Here is an 18,063-nt window from a genome sequence, read left to right on the forward strand (position 1 = left end):
CACTGTCCGTGTGGAGTTTGCACATTCTCCCCGGGTCTGCGTGGGTTTCACCCCCACAACCCAAAGATGTGCAGGGTAGGTGGATTGGCCACGCTAAATTGCCCCTTAATTAGAAAAAAAAATGAATTGGGCACTTCAAATTTAGTTTTTAAATTCTGTAAATATTGACTTCCTATCTGATATTCAAAGCATCTAATACACGTCATGGAGTCATTGTGACACAGAAAGAGGCCATTCAACCCATCTGAGACCATGTCTCTCTCTTCCGAGCAATCCAATCAGTTCCTCATCTGTCTCCATAGTGACGTAGGTTTATTCTGCTCAAGGGCCCCTCCGTCCAATTTCTTCTCCAAGTCATTCAATGTCTCCGCTCCCACCACTCTCGTGGCAGAGAGTTCCAGGTCATTGCCAATTTGTGCGTTAAAAAAAATGTCTTCCTCACATTCCCCTGCATCTCTTGCTCAAAACCTTGTATCGCAACAATGGAAATAACCCACAGGTAGCCAGAGACTGGGGTCAGCTCCATGATGTGAATTTGGGCATGGTGATTGAGCAAATGAAAGGAGACGTCCGTAGGTGGGACAAGCTCCCGCTGTCACTGGCGGGGAGGGTACAGACTGTGAAGGTGACAGTCCTCCCGAGATTGCTGTTTGTGTTTCAGTGTCTCCCAATCTTTATCACAAAGTCATTTTTCAGGAAGATGAATGCGGTGATGTCGGGTTTTGTATGGGCTGGTAAGACCCCGAGGGTGAAGAAGGTACTTTTGGAACGGGGGGGCGGGGAGGGTGGCTTAGCCCTTCTAAATTTATTAACTATTACGGGTCGGCCAACATATCGATGGGTAGGAAGTGGGTAGTGGGGGGAGGGGTCAGTGTAAGAGCGAGTGGAGACGGCATCTTGCAAGGGTACGAGTTCGGAGGCTTTACTAACGGCGCCCCTGCTGTTCTCTCCGGCTCGGTGATGCACAAGCCCGGTGGTGGTGGCAGCCCTGAGGGTGTGGAGGCAGCACATGATGGGGCGTCAGTGTGGTCACCGATCTGTGACAATCACTGGTTCGCTCCGGGGGTGCTGGATGGGGGCTTTAGGAGGTGGCAGCAGGCAGGGATTGAGTTATTAGGGGATCCCTTCATTGAAGAGGGGTCCTGAGCCTGGAGGAGCTCGAGGAGGAGTTTGAGTTGCCGGATGGGAACGGGTTTCGGTACCTGCAGGTACGGGACTTTTTCAGGAGGCAGGTTCCAAGTTTCCCTCGCCTCCCCCTGAGGGGACTACAGGATAAGGTGATGTCAAAAACAGGGGGTGGTTCTCGGAGATATACAAGGAATAGATGGAGTGGGAAGGAGTCCCAATCGGGGAGGTGAAGCGGAAGTGGGAGGAAGAGTTGGAGGGGAGTTGGAAGTTGGACTATGGGAAAAGGCCTTGAAGAGAGTCAGTTCATCCTCGTCGTGTGCCAGGCTTTGCCTGATCCAGTTAAAGATGGTTCATAGGGCTCATATGACTGTGGCCTGGATGAGTAGGTTTTTTGAGGAGGTGGAGGATAGGTGTGGGGGTAACCCAGCGAACCACGTACACAAGTTCTGGGCATGTCCAAAGTTGAGGGGATTCTGTCAGGGATTTGCAGACGTCATGTCAGAGGTCCTGGAAGGAGGATGACTCCGAGACCAGAAATGGCAATATTTGGGGTATCGGAGGATCTGGGGGCGCAGGGGGAGAGAAGCCTTTGCCTCCCTGGTGGCTGGAGATGGATTCTGCTGGGATGGAGGGACTCGGAGTCTCCAAAGTCAGCAGTGTGGGTCAGTGACATGGAAGGGTTTCTCAGGCTGGAGAACATTACGTTTGCCTCGAGAGGTTCAACTCGAATTTGCTCAGAGGTGGCAGCCGTTCATCAACTTTTTTAAGGAAAACTGACGTCAGCAGGAAGAGGGGGGGGAGGAAAATGAGAGGCAAAGCAGTGTCAAACAACGGGTGGTTAGGAGCTAGGGCGGGGGAGTAGTTGGTTATGTTATTGCAATATTATTTTTTAATAATGTTTTTATTCTCCATTTTCACATTTTCCTTCAAAATTTACAACCCACCAACTAGCAGTAAACCCTTAACATCAGCAACGATCCCATCCTCCTGTCAATATATACCTCCAATAAAACAAACCCTCCCACGGTGGAAAAAAAAAACAAAGCCGAAAAAGAGAAAGGAGTCTGGAATCGCCCATGGTCACCATTAACCTATAGAGTCCCCCCTCCCGCCCCCCGGTCGACACTCAATGCCATCCAACCTCTGAACGAATACCGTAAATGACACCCAAGACTTGTAAACCCCCCCCCCCCCCCCCCCAACTCCTCCACTTCTTCTTGTAAAAATCCCCCCCCCCCCCCCCCACCTCGGTTCCTTCCCCCCAACTTTCCACCCCGGATAGACCCCTCGGACCCTGTTCTGCCAGGCTCCGATGGCCGCAGCCCCACCCCCCACCTCACCCCCGTTCACTGGCCGTCTTAAACTGGCCAGCGTGGAGGCCCCCGCCCAGGTCTCTTTCCCCCTTGCCCTGGCCCCAGGAAAAACCCAGAAATCCCCTTTAAGCATACAAACCCCGCATACACACGCACACCCCAAAGAACCCTCATTACGACTGAAAGTCCCATTTCTTCCCTTGTCCAAATATACACAACGTTGGCTCCTATAGCCCATACATCAGCACGCAGTGAAACAAAAAAAAAGAAAAAATACAGTCATGAGGCTACATCGGTACAAGACCGATTTCTGAATTCTGCCACAGTCCTTCTGCCTTCGCAAACTCCTCCCTCGTCCCAAAATAAAAGTCCTTGAACTTGTAGGTCACCCTCAGCTTCGCTGGATATACAATGCCACACTGCACCTTGCTAATGAACAGTGCACCCGGTTGAAGGCAGCCCGCCTTCTCGCCAGCTCCACCGTAACGTCCTGGTATATGCGTATACCAGCTCCAGCCCACTGCACCACCCGCTTCTGCTCAGCCCAGCACAGGACCTTCTCCTTTACACTGTACCTACGGAAGCACAGAGTCACTACCCTTGGTGGCTCACTCGCCCTTGGTATAGGCCTCCACGACCGATGAGCCCGATCCAGCTCATATCGGGAGGGATCCTCCCCCTGCCCCAATAGTTTCGCCAACATCGCTATCCCCTGACAATGCCATTCCCGAGCGGGAGCCCTCCAACGCGCGGTTGCCTCCCGCCTGCCGTCACTGGAAGTCCTGTTATTGTAATATTGTTGCGTGTATCGGGCCGCTAGGCTGTTTAGAATTGTTAATTTGTTAAACTGAAAATGACCAATGTTTCGGTAAAATGTTTTCTGAGAAAACAATGGAAATAGCCCCCATGTGGTTGACACTTGTTGCTTTCTGAGGTAGTTGAGCAAACTACCCAGTAGTGAACATTGGTCAAGGTCCATCTGCTTCACCTCCGTGTCATCCTGGTGATACAACAATAATAAAGTTATTAACGAACCACGGGCAGTAATCTCTATTAATTAGCCTAACATCAATCCCAACCTTTGGTCATCTGACCTATTACCACCTGATATGGTGCTCTGTTAGACTTTGTTTTATAATCACCCTGTGAAGCACCAGGGAACGTGAGAAGCATTATACAATTGAACTTGGGCTGTCACTGGTGACAGTGTCTCTGGGGGGGGGGTGTAGTGACAGTGTCTCTGGGGGGGTGTGGTGACAGTGTCTCTGGGGGGGTGTAGTGACAGTGTCTCTGGGGGGGGGGTGACAGTGTCTCTGGGGGGTGTAGTGACAGTGTCTCTGGGGGGGTGTAGTGTCAGTGTCTCTGGGGTGGTGACAGTGTCTCTGGGGGGGTGTAGTGACTGTCCCTGGGGGGGGGGGGGTGTAGTGACAGTGTCTCTGGGGGGGTGTAGTGACAGTGTCTCGGGGGGGTGTAGTGACAGTGTCTCTGGGGGGGTGTAGTGACAGTGTCTCTGGGGGGGGGGGGTGTAGCGAGTGTGTCTCTGGGGGGTGTGTAGTGACAGTGTCTCGGGGGGGTGTAGTGACAGTGTCTCTGGGGGGTGTAGTGACTGTCTCTGGGGGGGGGTGTAGTGACAGTGTCTCTGGGGGGGGTGTAGTGACAGTGTCTCTGGGGGGGGGCAGTGACAGTGTCTCTGGGGGGTGTAGTGACAGCGTCTCTGGGGGGGTGTAGTGACAGTGTCTCTGGGGGGTGTAGTGACAGTATCTCGGGGGGGGTGACAGTGTCTCTGGGGGGTGTAGTGACAGTGTCTCGGGGGGGGGTGTAGTGACAGTGTCTCTGGGGGGGTGTAGTGACAGCGTCTCTGGAGGGGGTGTAGTGACAGCGTCTCTGGGGGGGGTGTAGTGACAGTGTCTCTGGGGGGGGTGTAGTGACAGTGTCTCTGGGGGGGGGTGTAGTGACAGTGTCTCTGGGGGGGGGTGTAGTGACAGTGTCTCTGGGGAGGGTGTAGTGACAGTGTCTCTGGGGGGGTGTAGTGACAGTGTCTCTAGGGGGGTGTAGTGACAGTGTCTCTGGGGGGGTGTAGTGACAGCGTCTCTGGAGGGTGTAGTGACAGTGTCTCTGGGGGGGGGGTGTAGTGACAGTGTCTCTGGGGGGTGTAGTGACAGTGTCTCTGGGGGGGTGTAGTGACAGTGTCTCTGGGGGGGTGTAGTGACAGTGTCTCTGGGGGGGTGTAGTGACAGTGTCTCTGGGGGGTGTAGTGACAGTGTCTCTGGGGGGTGTAGGGACAGTGTCTCTGGGGGTGTAGTGACAGTGTCTCGGGGGGGTGACAGTGTCTCTGGGGGGGGTGTAGTGACAGTGTCTCTGGGGGGGTGTAGTGACAGTGTCTCTGGGGAGGGGTAGTGACAGTGTCTCTGGGGAGGTGTAGTGACAGTGTCTGGGGGGTGTAGTGACAGTGTCCCGGTGGGTGTGTAGTGACAGTGTCTCTGGGGTGTAGTGACTGGGGGGGGTGTGGTGACAGTGTCTCTGGGGGGGTGACAGTGTCTCTGGGGGGGTGTAGTGACAGTGTCTCGGGGGGGGTGTAGTGACAGTGTCTCTGGGGGGGTGTAGTGACAGTGTCTCTGGGGGGGTGTAGTGACAGTGTCTCTGGGGGGGTGACAGTGTCTCGGGGGTGTAGTGACAGTGTCTCTGAGGGGGGTGACAGTGTCTCTGGGGGGGGGGTGTGTGACAGTGTCTCTGGGGGGGGTGTAGTGACAGTGTCTCTGGGGGGGGTGCAGTGACAGTGTTCTGGGGGTGTAGTGACAGTGTCTCTGGGGGGTGACGTGTCTCTGGGGGGGGGGGGTGTAGTGACAGTGTCTCGGGGGGGTGTAGTGACAGTGTCTCTGGGGGGTGTAGTGAGTGTCTGGGGGGGTTGTAGTGACAGTGTCTCTGGGGGGGTGTAGTGACAGTGTCTCTGGGGGGTAGTGACAGTGTCTCTGGGGGGGTGTAGTGACAGTGTCTCTGGGGGGGGTAGTGACAGTGTCTCTGGGCGGGTGTAGTGACAGTGTCTGGGGGTGTAGTGACAGTGTCCCGGTGGGGGTGACAGTGTCTCTGGGGGGGTGTAGTGACAGTGTCTCTGGGGGGGGTGTAGTGACAGTGTCTCTGGGGGGGGGTGTAGTGACAGTGTCTCTGGGGGGGGTGTAGTGACAGTGTCTCTGGGGGGGGTGTAGTGACAGTGTCTCGGGGGGTGTAGTGACAGTGTCTCTGGGGGGGGGTGTAGTGACAGTGTCTCGGGGGGTGTAGTGACAGTGTCTCTGGGGGTGTAGTGACAGTGTCTCTGGGGGGGGTGTAGTGACAGTGTCTCTGGGGGGGGTGTAGTGACAGTGTCTCGGGGGGGGGGTGTAGTGACAGTGTCTCAGGGGGGGGTTGTAGTGACAGTGTCTCTGGGGGGGGTGCAGTGACAGTGTTTCTGGGGGGGTGTAGTGACAGTGTCTCTGGGGGGGGTGACAGTGTCTCTGGGGGGGTGTAGCGAGTGTGTCTCTGGGGGGGTGTAGTGACAGTGTCTGGGGGGTGTAGTGACAGTGTCTGGGGGGTGTAGTGACAGTGTCTCTGGGGGGGTGTAGTGACAGTGTCCCGGTGGGGGTGTGTAGTGACAGTGTCTCTGGGGGGGTGTAGTGACAGTGTCTGGGGGGGTGACAGTGTCTCTGGGGGGGGGGTAGTGACAGTGTCTCTGGGAGTTAGTGACAGTGTCTCGGGGGTGTAGTGACAGTGTCTCTGGGGGGGGGGGTGTAGTGACATGTCTCGGGGGGTGTAGTGACAGTGTCTCTGGGGGGTGGTGTATGACAGTGTCTCTGGGGGGGTGACAGTGTCTCTGGGGGGGTGGGTTATGGACGTGTCTGGGGGGGGGTGTAGTGACAGTGTCTCTGGGGGGGGGTGACAGTGTCTCTGGGGGGGGGTGTAGTGACAGTGTCTCTGGGGGGGGGTGTAGTGACAGTGTCTCTGGGAGGTGTAGTGACAGTGTTTCTCGAGGGGTGACAGTGTCTGGGGGGGGTGTAGTGACAGTGTCTCTGGGGGGGTGACAGTGTCTCTGGGGGGGTGTAGTGACAGTGTCTCTGGGGGTGTAGTGACAGTGTCTCTGGGGGGGTGTCGGGCTGTCACTGGTGACTGTCTCTGGGGGTTGTAGGGATGTCACTATATTTACTGTCTCAATGTTCTTCCCGCTGTAGCCTCGTGATTCAGGATGTGGTGACTCGCAGCCAGCGCCCCCAGTTTCTGTGCTGGTGGAGAGTGGGCCTGTGGTGTACAATGAAGAGGTTGAGGAGGAGGAGGAGGTGGAGGTGGAAGAGGAAGAGGAGAACTGTCTTAGTGCTCTGCAGCTGATTGGTGGAAATGGTGAGTACTGAATAATAACTCCCCTTGAACAATTATCCAGAGGAGAGAAGGTGAAACCGGACGCTCGGAATACAAATGAAATAAACAGCGATTTTCTTCAATACGCAATAAATTCCAGAATTAATTTCTCGTGAAAAACATTTTGTGGATATTGTACATTGAATGCATGTGTTTGAGGAATGGGGTGTAAGTTCGAGTTGAGGGATACTGGGAGAGGCTGGGTTTGAGTGACATGGGGAGAATGTGGAGTTGAGGAATAGGGGAGGGAGCTGGAGTTGAGGAATAGGGGGAGCGCTGGAGTTGAGGAATAGGGGGAGGGGTTGGAGTTGAGGATTAGGGGAGGGGCTCGAGTTGAGGAATAGGGGAGGAGCTGGAGTTGAGGAATAGGGGGAGGGGCTGGAGTTGAGGAATAGGGGAGGGGTTGGAGTTGAGGATTAGGGGGAGGGGCTGGAGTTGAGGAATGGGGGAGGGGCTGGAGTTGAGGAATAGGGGGTGGGGCTGGAGTTGAGGTATGGGGAGGGGCTGGAGTTGAGGAATGGGGGGGCTGGAGTTGAGGAATAGGGGGAGGGGCTGGAGTTGAGGAATAGGGGGAGGGGCTGGAGTTGAGGAATAGGGGGAGGGGCTGGAGTTGAGGAGTAGGGGGAGGGGTTGGAGTTGAGGAATGGGGTGGGGCTGGAGTTGAGGTACAGGGGAGGGGCTGGAGTTGAGGAATAGGGGTGGGGCTGGAGTTGAGGAATGGGGGAGGGGCTGGAGTTGAGGAATTAGGGGGTGGGGCTGGAGTTGAGGAATAGGGGGTGGGGCTGGAGTTGAGGTATAGGGGTTGGAGTTGAGGACTAGGGGGAGGGGCTGGAGTTGAGGTATAGGGGAGGGGTTGGAGTTGAGGAATAGGGGGTGGGGCTGGAGTTGAGGTACAGGGGAGGGGCTGGAGTTGAGGAATAGGGGTGGGGCTGGAGTTGAGGAATAGGGGGAGGGGCTGGAGTTGAGGAATAGGGGGTGGGGCTGGAGTTGAGGAATTAGGGGGTGGGGCTGGAGTTGAGGAATAGGGGTGGGGCTGGAGTTGAGGATTAGGGGGAGGGGCTGGAGTTGAGGAATTAGGGGAGGGGCTGGAGTTGAGGTATAGGGGTGGGGCTGGAGTTGAGGAATAGGGGAGGGGCTAGAGTTGAATAGGGGAGGGGCTGGAGTTGAGGAATAGGAGTTGGGCTGGAGTTGAGGATTAGGGGGTGGGGCTGGAGTTGAGGAATTAGGGGAGGGGCTGGAGTTGAGGAATAGGGGAGGGGCTAGAGTTGAATAGGGGAGGGGCTGGAGTTGAGAAATAGGGGGGTGGGGCTGGAGTTGAGGATTAGGGGGTGGGGCTGGAGTTGAGGATTAGGGGGAGTGGGGCTGGAGTTGAGGAATAGGGGGTGGGGCTGGAGTTGAGGAATTAGGGGAGGGGCTGGAGTTGAGGAATAGGGGAGGGGCTAGAGTTGAATAGGGGAGGGGCTAGAGTTGAATAGGGGAGGGGCTGGAGTTGAGGAATGGGGAGGGGTTGGAGTTGAGGATTAGGGGGAGGGGCTGGAGTTGAGGAATTAGAGGAGGGGCTGGAGTTGAGGAATAGGGGTGGGGCTGGAGTTGAGGAATAGGGGAGGGGCTAGAGTTGAATAGGGGAGGGGCTGGAGTTGAGGAATAGGGGGTGGGGCTGGAGTTGAGGATTAGGGGGAGGGGCTGGAGTTGAGGATTAGGGGGTGGGGCTGGAGTTGAGGATTAGGGGAGGGGCTGGAGTTGAGGATTAGGGGGAGGGGCTGGAGACAGTGGGTAGGATATTGAAGCTCTGTTTAAAGCTGGATCCTCTAATAATGCAGCACTCCCTGAGCAGGTGCACTGAGTGCCGGTTTAAATGATGTGCTGAAGTGTATAATGTTGAATCACCCGGCTTCCTACCCTCGGCTCGAGTGCAATCAGATTGCAAAGATGACACTTCATGTGGGGGAAAAAAATGTTTGTTGCTCGTTTGAGAATAAGTTGACCTATTCTAGACAGGCCATCTAACCTGGTGGGTCAGGGGCATAAACCAGCTCAGAACACTGAGCTTTCCGGTCAGTTTGGAGTTTGATGATCTCAGGCCAAGTGCTGGGAGTACTAAATATCCTTCCTGCAGCTTGTCAGTGTTCATCTTGACATTGCAGTTGGCCACTTGTATGGGCATCACGCAAGGACCAGACTGATCCAGGGTATGTTGCCATAAAGAGATCAATGACCTGCAGCTGCAAAATCACCTTCAGGCATTTGTCTATTGGAGGCAAAGTACAAATAGTCAGAATTGGCCATTCGAGTGAGTTTTAGAGGAGAACTGGGGTCAAATGGACAATACCTCAGCCTGTGTTAGGGAGCAGAAGAAAGATTAAAAAATGGTGGGGGGAGAATGTCAGAGAGATTTTCTAACTTGTGGTTGCTGAGACAGTTCATTTTTCTGTTCAAGATTACGGCTTTGAAATGGAGGAGGACGATGGATTCTAAGAAACCTCAGCACTTTCGGGATGGAGCATTGCGAAGTCTGTCAGAACGTGGGAATGCTTCCTGGAGTTTTCATGACAGGCTACCTGCCGGCAGAATCCCCACTCCCTTGCGTGACCAGCTTGAGCCAGGAACACGGCCTCCAAAGTGAGGGCGTGTGTACGGCCGGGACGCACGATGTCGGCGATGAGGTGGAGCTTTTCAACTACCTGGGACTGCAGAATCTTTTTGATCAGGATCCATTTGAAAATGAAATGATGACCCTTGGCCTTTTGATTTATTTTTTGTTTTGTTTATTTTTGTACAGAATTTACTATTTATTACAGTTTATTTGAACCATTTACTTTTGTATTTCTCTGTACTTAACATCCTGTGGGGCAGGGGTGCTAAAACTCTTGGGGTGTGGAGCGGTGGTTTAGAAACCTCGGGCACTAAGTGCTGCCACGTTGTGACACCAGCTTGAAAATGCTGCAGCCACGTAAAGCGAGGCTGGCCCGCCCTGCCAATTGCCCAGTTTTACCGGGATTGGTGTGACGGTATCTCTCCTTGGTGTGGGCCGGCAACCTCTAAATGAACCAGTCCAGGTGGTGGGGTGGGGGGAGGTTAGAGAGGCCTGGTCGTCCTGAGGAAAATGAGCACTCGAAGAAATTGCCACTGCCTATCCTGCCCAGGGTCCAAGATGCCATTTGAAACCATGTGTAAATGACCAATTATGTTCGGAAATCAGTCCGTGTGCTGGCACGGAAGCTATATTGTAAAGGAAGGTGTCACTGTTAACTTAGCTTCAGAGGACGAGAATCGATGGCCTCTGTATAAATTGTTGTTCATGGATTCGCTGGTTTGAGTCATTTTGGGATCTTTTCTGTTCATTCCACAGGACCACTGTTACTCATTTTTAAAGACAAATAATAAAACAGCAAACTCAGGGGAGTAAGCATTGTTCGATTGAAGGGTGAGCAAGGACATTATGGATTTGATGTATATTTTGATTTGAACAATTTGTGAGAATGTAAGGAGCCATTATTCACACCACAGCTGTGTGTGGTGTGCGTCTGACATCAAATACATTAAACCATTCCATATATCAGACATTGAGTCTTCACTGAATGTTGAAGTGTTAACAGAACCCTTTTCATATAATTATATTCCTGTAATAACGGATTACATTAGCTGCTCATTCTATACACAACAGCTGCATTAGTTTTCCCAAAACAAAGCTATTAAATGGAGCTATCTATAAAGGAACATGCACAGTCGGGAGAACCCGTGTTATCACTTCAGCAATTCAGTGAAGAATTAGTGGTGGCTATGTGATATTTTCACACTGATTGAAACAGTGGATGTGCAGTCAGAGTGTGTACAGCTTGTGTCTTTTCCATCAGGAGAGAGCAGGCCTTGGTGAGCCGTAGTAAAGATGCATCACGATATTGGAAAGTTGTCTCCGGGCGAAAAACAAATTATTTTGCATCTGAATCCCATTAAACACTTGTTCTCTATTGGAGTGGGACAAGGTGTCAGTTCACCTTCGTCTGCGTTTGACTTGATTTATTTCTAAATTGAGAGTACCTAATTATATATATTTTTCCAATTAAGGGGCTATTTAGCGTGGCCAATCCACCTACCCTGCACATCATTGGGTTGTGGGGGTGAGACCCACGCAGACACGGGGAGAATGCGCAAGTGTTTGACTTGACGATGAACAATAATAATTGCCCCTCTGGCTCTAATCAAAAATTAATGCCAATGTAGTAAACAGCTTAGTTGTAACAACAAAAATCACTTCCCCTCTCCTCTTCCTTCAATGCACCCTGTTGCCCTGACTGGCAATATTTTGTTGAACAATTACAAAATGCAAAAAGAACAAAAAAATCATTAAAAGCCACTGAGCAGTAAATGAGATTTTGGTTACAGTATTAATCAGTGTATTGCTGTACTTGTACTTTTTACAGTGAAACATTACACTGGCTCTTTCCCAATCTGGTAAAGTCAGCACTTGAATTAATGGCTGGTAGTTCATATCACAAACTGGAAAGATGATCCTGGTCAGCTGAAGCTCAGTGAGTGGCGCTCTCCTATCCGATCAGAAGGTTGTAGGGTTCACAACGAGCTGCAGAGACTCGAGTCCATCATCGGGGCCTGATACTGCAGTGCAATATTGGGGAGCACTACACTGACAGTCTTGTACATAAGACATTAATCTGAAGCCCATCATCCCTCTCCAGTGGGCGTAAGAGATCCCACTGTTCAACAGAGAGTAGGGACTCCTTCTGCAGACTCTGGTCTACGATCCTCTCTCAAACAAAATACAGATCTACATTTGTCCAACAGCCTGTGGGGTCTTGCTGTGCACAGGTTGGCTTATAATTTGCCTACATAATGCCAGCACCATCGCTAAACAATTCATTGGCTCACAAATCAGCAGAGGGAGAGATGAGGTTCCTGTAATACAGTTCACATGAAAGGAGGGGGGGGGAGGGCACCAATTGTTGGCTGCTGACTCGTTGTGAAATATCAAATGGAAGATTGAACGTTTGGAATAATTGGTGTCAGTTTTTCTTTTGTGGCATGAATTTTAGTTTAATAGCCTACTTTAAGCCAAGGCTTAGTTAATCCTTTAATTACTGGATTCAAGGCTTATATTATCAAAGCCTGAAATTGCCAACTGCTGAGATTGTTCCATTTATTCAGCTTTAGCATTTCTGATAGTAGCTGAAGGATCTTGCAAACTGTGTTCAATTAAAACCACGAATGAGGGAGCTGGGGATGAAGCTTCTGCTGGAAAGGTTATTTTTCAGGTGTTTAACGAAACGTCGTTGATTAACGTCCCATTGCCTGTCTTCCCCTCACACACGTGGCCAGTTTGTGTGTACACACCCCTGTAATGTAGCACCCGCGACAGCCACCTTGCACACAGCAAGCCACAGCAATCGGCAACGCAATCGATGACGGGATCATCTGTTTGGACAGTTGTTGGTTTTGGGATAAATATTGACCAAGAAGATCTCCCCTCTCCAAATAGCGGCCATGGGATCTTTTACAGTTAACCTGGGGGAGGAGGGAGGCACTAAGCTTAATGTCGCAGCCAAATGTCGATGGGCGGGATTCTCCGCCAGCGGGATGCTGTATTTTGCCGGCAGCCCGGGGGTTTCCAGATGGTGTGGGGCTGCAATGGGAAACCCCATTGACCAGCCAGCATAACGGAGCATCGTGCCAGTGGGGTGAAACAGAAATGTGGCAGGGACGTCCATCCAGCCCAAAGCCTTTAAAAAGTCAGCAATTCTCTTGGTATCCTGGCCAATATTCCTAAACCAGCATCTGAAACAGATTACCTGGTCATTTCTCACCTTGCTTTCTGGGACCTTGCTGCCAGGGAGAGATGATTACCTGGGCTTGTGTGTGCAGGTTTCCAGAAACAAACATAGAAAACTTGTGGCATGAGATCTTTCAACCCATCCTGTTTGTACCAAAAAGTGCTTTGTAACCGCACCCCACTTTCCAGCTCTTGGTCCGTAGCCAGTAGGTTACAGCACATACAAGTAGTTTTTTAAAAAATGTATTTTATCACAAACATGTATCAAAACAGGTTGCAACACATAAACCCCGGGAAACACACTTTCCAACCATCAACTGTGCAGTCTGTACAAATGTTTCCCCTTTTTCACCCGCCCCTCGGCACCCAGTGAACGGAGAATCGGGAGGGAGGAGCATAGGGTGCTAAAGATCATTAAGATCCATTTGCATTTATTTACATTCCCCCCACCCCACCGGCGTGCACCTTGTTCACAACGCCAGCGGGGAGCCGGAGCCACGCATTGGGCGCCAATCCCGATTTTTCCCCGACACTTTATTTTCCGTCTCATCAGGGGACGCATTCCGAGCGTCCCAGAACGGAGAATCTCCGCCCTCGGTTTCTCTCTCCACAGAGGCTGATTATTTCCATCCGTTTCTGTTTTCACTGCATTTATGGAGCATTTTTTTTTTTTTAAATAAATTTAGATTACCCAATTATTTTTTCCAATTAAGGGGCAATTTAGCATGGCCAATCCACCTACTCTGCACACTTTTGGGTTGTGGGGGCGAAACCCACGCAGACACGGGGAGAATGTGCAAACTCCACACGGACAGTGACCCAGAGCCGGGATCGAACCTGGGACCTCGGCGCCGTGAGGCGGTTGTGCTAACCACTAGGCCACCGTGCTGCCCTTGGAGCATTTTTAATGGAGGAATTGTCCCCAAATTTTTAGAGGAGGTATAGCAAACAAAATCAGGTTTCCATATCAAAATATTAGAACAAGTGATCAAAACCTGGTTAAAGATGTGCAGAGTAGAGGTGGAGGACAGATGTGGGCGATGTGGGGGTAGCTCAGTCATACATGTTCATATGTTTTGGGCATGTCCGAAACTGAGGGCATTCTGGCAGGGATTTGCGGATGTTATGTCAGAAGTCCTGGAAGGTAGGGTAACTCCGAGTCCAGAATTGGCAATATTTGGGGTGTCGGAGGATCCGGGGGCAAAGGGGGGGGGGGGGGGGGAGACCAATATCCTGGCCTTCTCCCTGGTGGCCCAGAGGCGGATCTCGCTGAGATGGAGGGACTCCGAGCCCCCGAAATCAGGAGTGTGGGTCAGCGATGTGGTAGAGTTTCTCAGTCTGGAGAAAATCAAGTTCGCTCTGAGAAGGTCAATACAGGGATTCGCCCGGAGTTGGCAGCCGTTCATTGATTTCTTTAACAAAAATTGAATGTCGGCAGTAAGGGGGGAAAGGAAAAAGGTGGGGGGGAGGAAAACAGGAGGCAGGGTAATGTTAAATAAGGACAGAGAGCTTAGTATACGGGTAACTGAGGACAGGGTGGGGGACGTGCTTTCTTGTGGGTTCTTTTAGGGGGTATTTTGCATGTCGACCCGCGCGGTTTTAGAAATGTCAACATGTTAAATTGTGAAAATTACAAATGGACACGCTACATTGCCCCTTAATTGGAAATTATTTTTTAAACTGGTTTAAAAAGATGCCACGAAGGACTTTACAGGAGGAAGGAGAGATTTTGAAAGTGAATTCCAAAACCTAGGATGTGAGCAGCTGCCTGTGGTGGAGAAAAGGCCGAGGAGGTGCAAGAGGCCAGAATCAAAGGGATGCAGAGATCTCCGAGGGTACTGGGCTGGAGAAGGTTATAGAATGATTTGAAAACAAGGATGAGCATTTAAAAATCAAGTTGCTGGTGGTATCTCAGTTGGTCGGAGTTCTGCGTCTGTGGTGGAATACCCTCCACTTGTCTGGATGAGTGCAGCTCCAACAACACTCAAGAAGCTCAACGCCATCCAGGACAAAGTAGCCCTGAATGATTGGCACCCCTTCCACAAATATTCAAACCCTCCACCACTGACACACAGTGGCAGCCGTGTGTACCATCTACAAGATGCACTGCAGCAACTCACAAAGGGTCCTTCAGCAGCACCTTCCAAACCCACGCCCACTACCATCTAGAAGGACAGCAGATACCTGGGAACCCCACACCCTATATTCCCCTCCAAGTCATTCACCACCCTGTTATCGGCCAGGGCTTAGAAACTCCAAAGTATATCATGGAGTCCACCTGACCTACAACTGTTTATTGATTTTGGTTACGGTGAGCACAAGGGCCTGTCTTTCAGCTGTTATTCAACAGAGGCCTTCAGCACTTTTAATCAAAAACAAAGTTTATTCTGTGAATTCAGTTAACATTTTTATAAATACACGCAGTAAGCATTTTAATCAACTACAAACATAAATACCCCACACAGCTACAATACTCCATGTATAGCCCTTAATAAATTCCCCCCTTTAACTGTTCCAATTTAATAACAAGATCCCATAATCCAGTACCCCCTTTTCAAAGGTGTGGCCCAGCACACAGCACAAAGGTGTGGCCCAGCACACAGCACTCAGGGACCTGGTATAGAGGCTCTTGTTTCCTTTCCAAAACAGTAGGTTTGAATTCCTTCCAGAAAGCAGTTATTTCTTTTCAAGTTATCAAGTGATCTAGAAACAGCTTTTAACATGCAGAGAGAGACAGGACAAGGACTTCTCTGTCTGAATCCAGCATCCAAAATGTTAAAACGAAGGCAAAAAACTCAGAGCCACACAACAGCCCAAACCAAACCGAAAGTAAAATCCAGAGCCACAGCCAAACTCCACCCACACACTGACATCACTGAAGCCATTTGATAAGACACTCCCATGACAAACCTGACTTGGAAATATATCCCTGTTCCTTCACTGTTGCTGGGGAAACATCCTGGAACTCCCTCCCTAACAGCACAGTGGGTGTACCTACACCACATGGACTGCAGAATTTCAAGAAGACAGCTCACCACCACCTTCTGAAGGACAATTAGGGATGGACAACAAATTCTGGCCTAAAGGTCTGGGTTCAAGTCCCACTCCCGTACTTGCGGCGAAAATCAAGACTAGTGTTCCCGTGCAATACTGAGAGAGTGCTGCACTGTCAGAGGGTCAGTACTGAGGGAGTGCCACACTGTCAGAGGGTCAGTACTGAGGGAGTGCTGCACTGTCAGAGGGTCAGTACTGAGGGAGTGCTGCACTGTCAGAGGGTCAGTACTGAGGGAGTGCTGCACTGTCAGAGGGTCAGTACTGAGGGAGTGCCACACTGTCAGAGGGTCAGTACTGAGGGAGTGCTGCACTGTCAGAGGGTCAGTACTGAGGGAGTGCTGCACTGTCAGAGGGTCAGTACTGAGGGAGAGCCGCACTGTCAGAGGGTCAGTACTGAGGGAGTGCTGCACTGTCAGAGGGCCCGTCTTGTAAGATGAGATATTAAGCTGAGGTTTCATTTGTTTATTTGGGTGAGCATAAAAGATGCTATGGCACTATATTGAAGAACAGCTGGTGTCAAATAGAATCAAAGGATTTACAGTGCAGAAGGAGGCCATTCGGCACATTGAGTCTGCACCGGCCCTTGGAAAGAGCACCCTGCTTAAACCCACACCTCCATCCTACATCTGTAACCCCACCTGACCTTTTTGGACACCAAGGGCAATTTAGCGTGGCCAATCCACCTAACCTGCACATTTTTGGACCGTGGGAGGAAACCGGAGCACCCGGAGGAAACCCACGCAGACACGGGGAGAATGTGCAGACTCCGCACAGACAGTGACGCAAGCCTGGAATCGAATCGGGATCCTGGAGCTGTGAAACAACAGTGCTAACCGCTGCGCTGCCCTGTTGCATTTTTCAAGAGCACAGCTTGCCCAAAGAGAAGTCCAGGGGTTGAGAGGAAGGGGAGCAGGGGAAGATTGCTTAACCTCAGTCCTGGTGCCGTGGTCAATATTTGTCCCTCAACCAGCATTGTGCCGGGATCACTCCGCTATCTTTTTTAAAAAAATATTTTTATTCTCCCTTTTCACATTTTCTCCCAAATTTACACCCACCAACAATAACCAATGTAATGTCAATCCCCATACCAACAACAACAATCCCATCCTCCCACCAAACCCCAGCCCGCATGTTAACATAAACAAATAACAAAAAGGAACCAGGAATCACCCATAGTCACCATTAACACACACAGTTCCCCCCCCCCCCCTAATGTTCGATGTAATACAATTCTCAAAAGTGCATAATGAATAACGCCCATGAATTATAGAACCCCTCCATCCTTCCCCTCAGTTCAAACTTAACCTTCTCAAGTGTTAAGAATTCCAGCATAGCCATCACTAGATGGCCCCCGCCCCCAGGCCAGGGATGACTCCGTTATCGAACGGCACCTTTATTTCTGAACGCCACACCGCGGCTGCACTCAGTCGCATTTCCTGCACTCAGTCGCATTTCCTGCACTCAGTCGCATTTCCTGCACTAAGGAGCGACCCGATCTCTCAACCCCCACCCACCCCATCGCGATCCAGATTGTGATGTCTCAACATCTCGGATCTGACGAGAGGTACTGACTGTCGGGAGGCGATGGCATTAGTAATCCAGGGACCCAAAGTACTCTGGGGTCCCAGGCTCAAATCCCGCCACTGTAGATGGTGAAAATAGAATTCAATAAAAATCTGGAATTAAAAATCTAGTGATGGCCATGAAAGCATTGTCGATTGTCGTAAAAACCCATCTGGTTCACTAATGCTCTTCAGGGAAGGAAATCTGCCATCCTTACCCAGTCTGACCTACATGTGACTCCAGTCCCACAACAATGTGGTTAACTCTTAACTGCTCCCCTGACGGGCAATTAGGGGTGGGCAATAAATGCTGGCACAGCCTGAGTGCCCACTTCCCATGAACAATTTTTTTTTTAAATCCCAGAAGAGGCCTCTGGCAGGATCTACCGGCCGCGTCACGTCCCAATTCTGGCAGAACGCAGCCCGTAATCCGTGGCCAATATCTAGTCAGTATTACATCGCTGTTTATGGGAGTTTGCTGATCAAGTGCGAATTGGCTGCGGTGTTTACTACGCCGCAGTATGGACTACACCTCAAAAAGGACTTCATTGGCTGTAAAGCATTTTGGGACGTGCCTTGGTTGTGAAAAGCACGGTATATAGGGCTGTTCACTTTTTGTTGATAGATGTTGGTGAGTGAACACCAGGCTGGCAGCCAAATGGAATTCAGTGAGAGTTCAGATATGGGCAGCAACGTTTTTACTGAGGCTAAATGAAGTTGCTTTTTCAGATGACACAGTTGGAAGACTTCTGACTCGAAACATAATCTAGGCCAACATGTCAGAGCTGCGCTGTGTCAGGCTCTGTCTTTTAGAAGTTAAATTAAGATCATGTCTGCCTGT

The 18,063-nt window shown here is 51.1% G+C and overlaps 1 protein-coding gene across 4 annotated transcripts in view; it reads left to right on the plus strand.

The window, feature by feature from the left end:
* brf1b (BRF1 RNA polymerase III transcription initiation factor subunit b) overlaps positions 1–10,822 on the plus strand; it is a 458,569-nt gene extending 447,747 nt beyond the window's left edge. For 3 of the 4 annotated variants that reach the window (XM_038822063.1, XM_038822086.1, XM_038822077.1), the window contains 2 exons: positions 6,641–6,806; positions 9,262–10,822. In XM_038822063.1, the coding sequence (XP_038677991.1) occupies positions 6,641–6,806; positions 9,262–9,299 (204 nt within the window). In that variant the 3' untranslated portion in view covers positions 9,300–10,822. Of the gene's footprint in view, positions 1–6,640; positions 6,807–9,261 lie in introns of those variants that run through there. The other variant, XR_005463757.1, reaches the window with a different exon arrangement.
* Positions 10,823–18,063: the final 7,241 nt, after the last annotated feature.

Source organism: Scyliorhinus canicula, chromosome 2, assembly GCF_902713615.1.
Source record: "Scyliorhinus canicula chromosome 2, sScyCan1.1, whole genome shotgun sequence".
Lineage (NCBI taxonomy): Eukaryota > Metazoa > Chordata > Chondrichthyes > Carcharhiniformes > Scyliorhinidae > Scyliorhinus > Scyliorhinus canicula.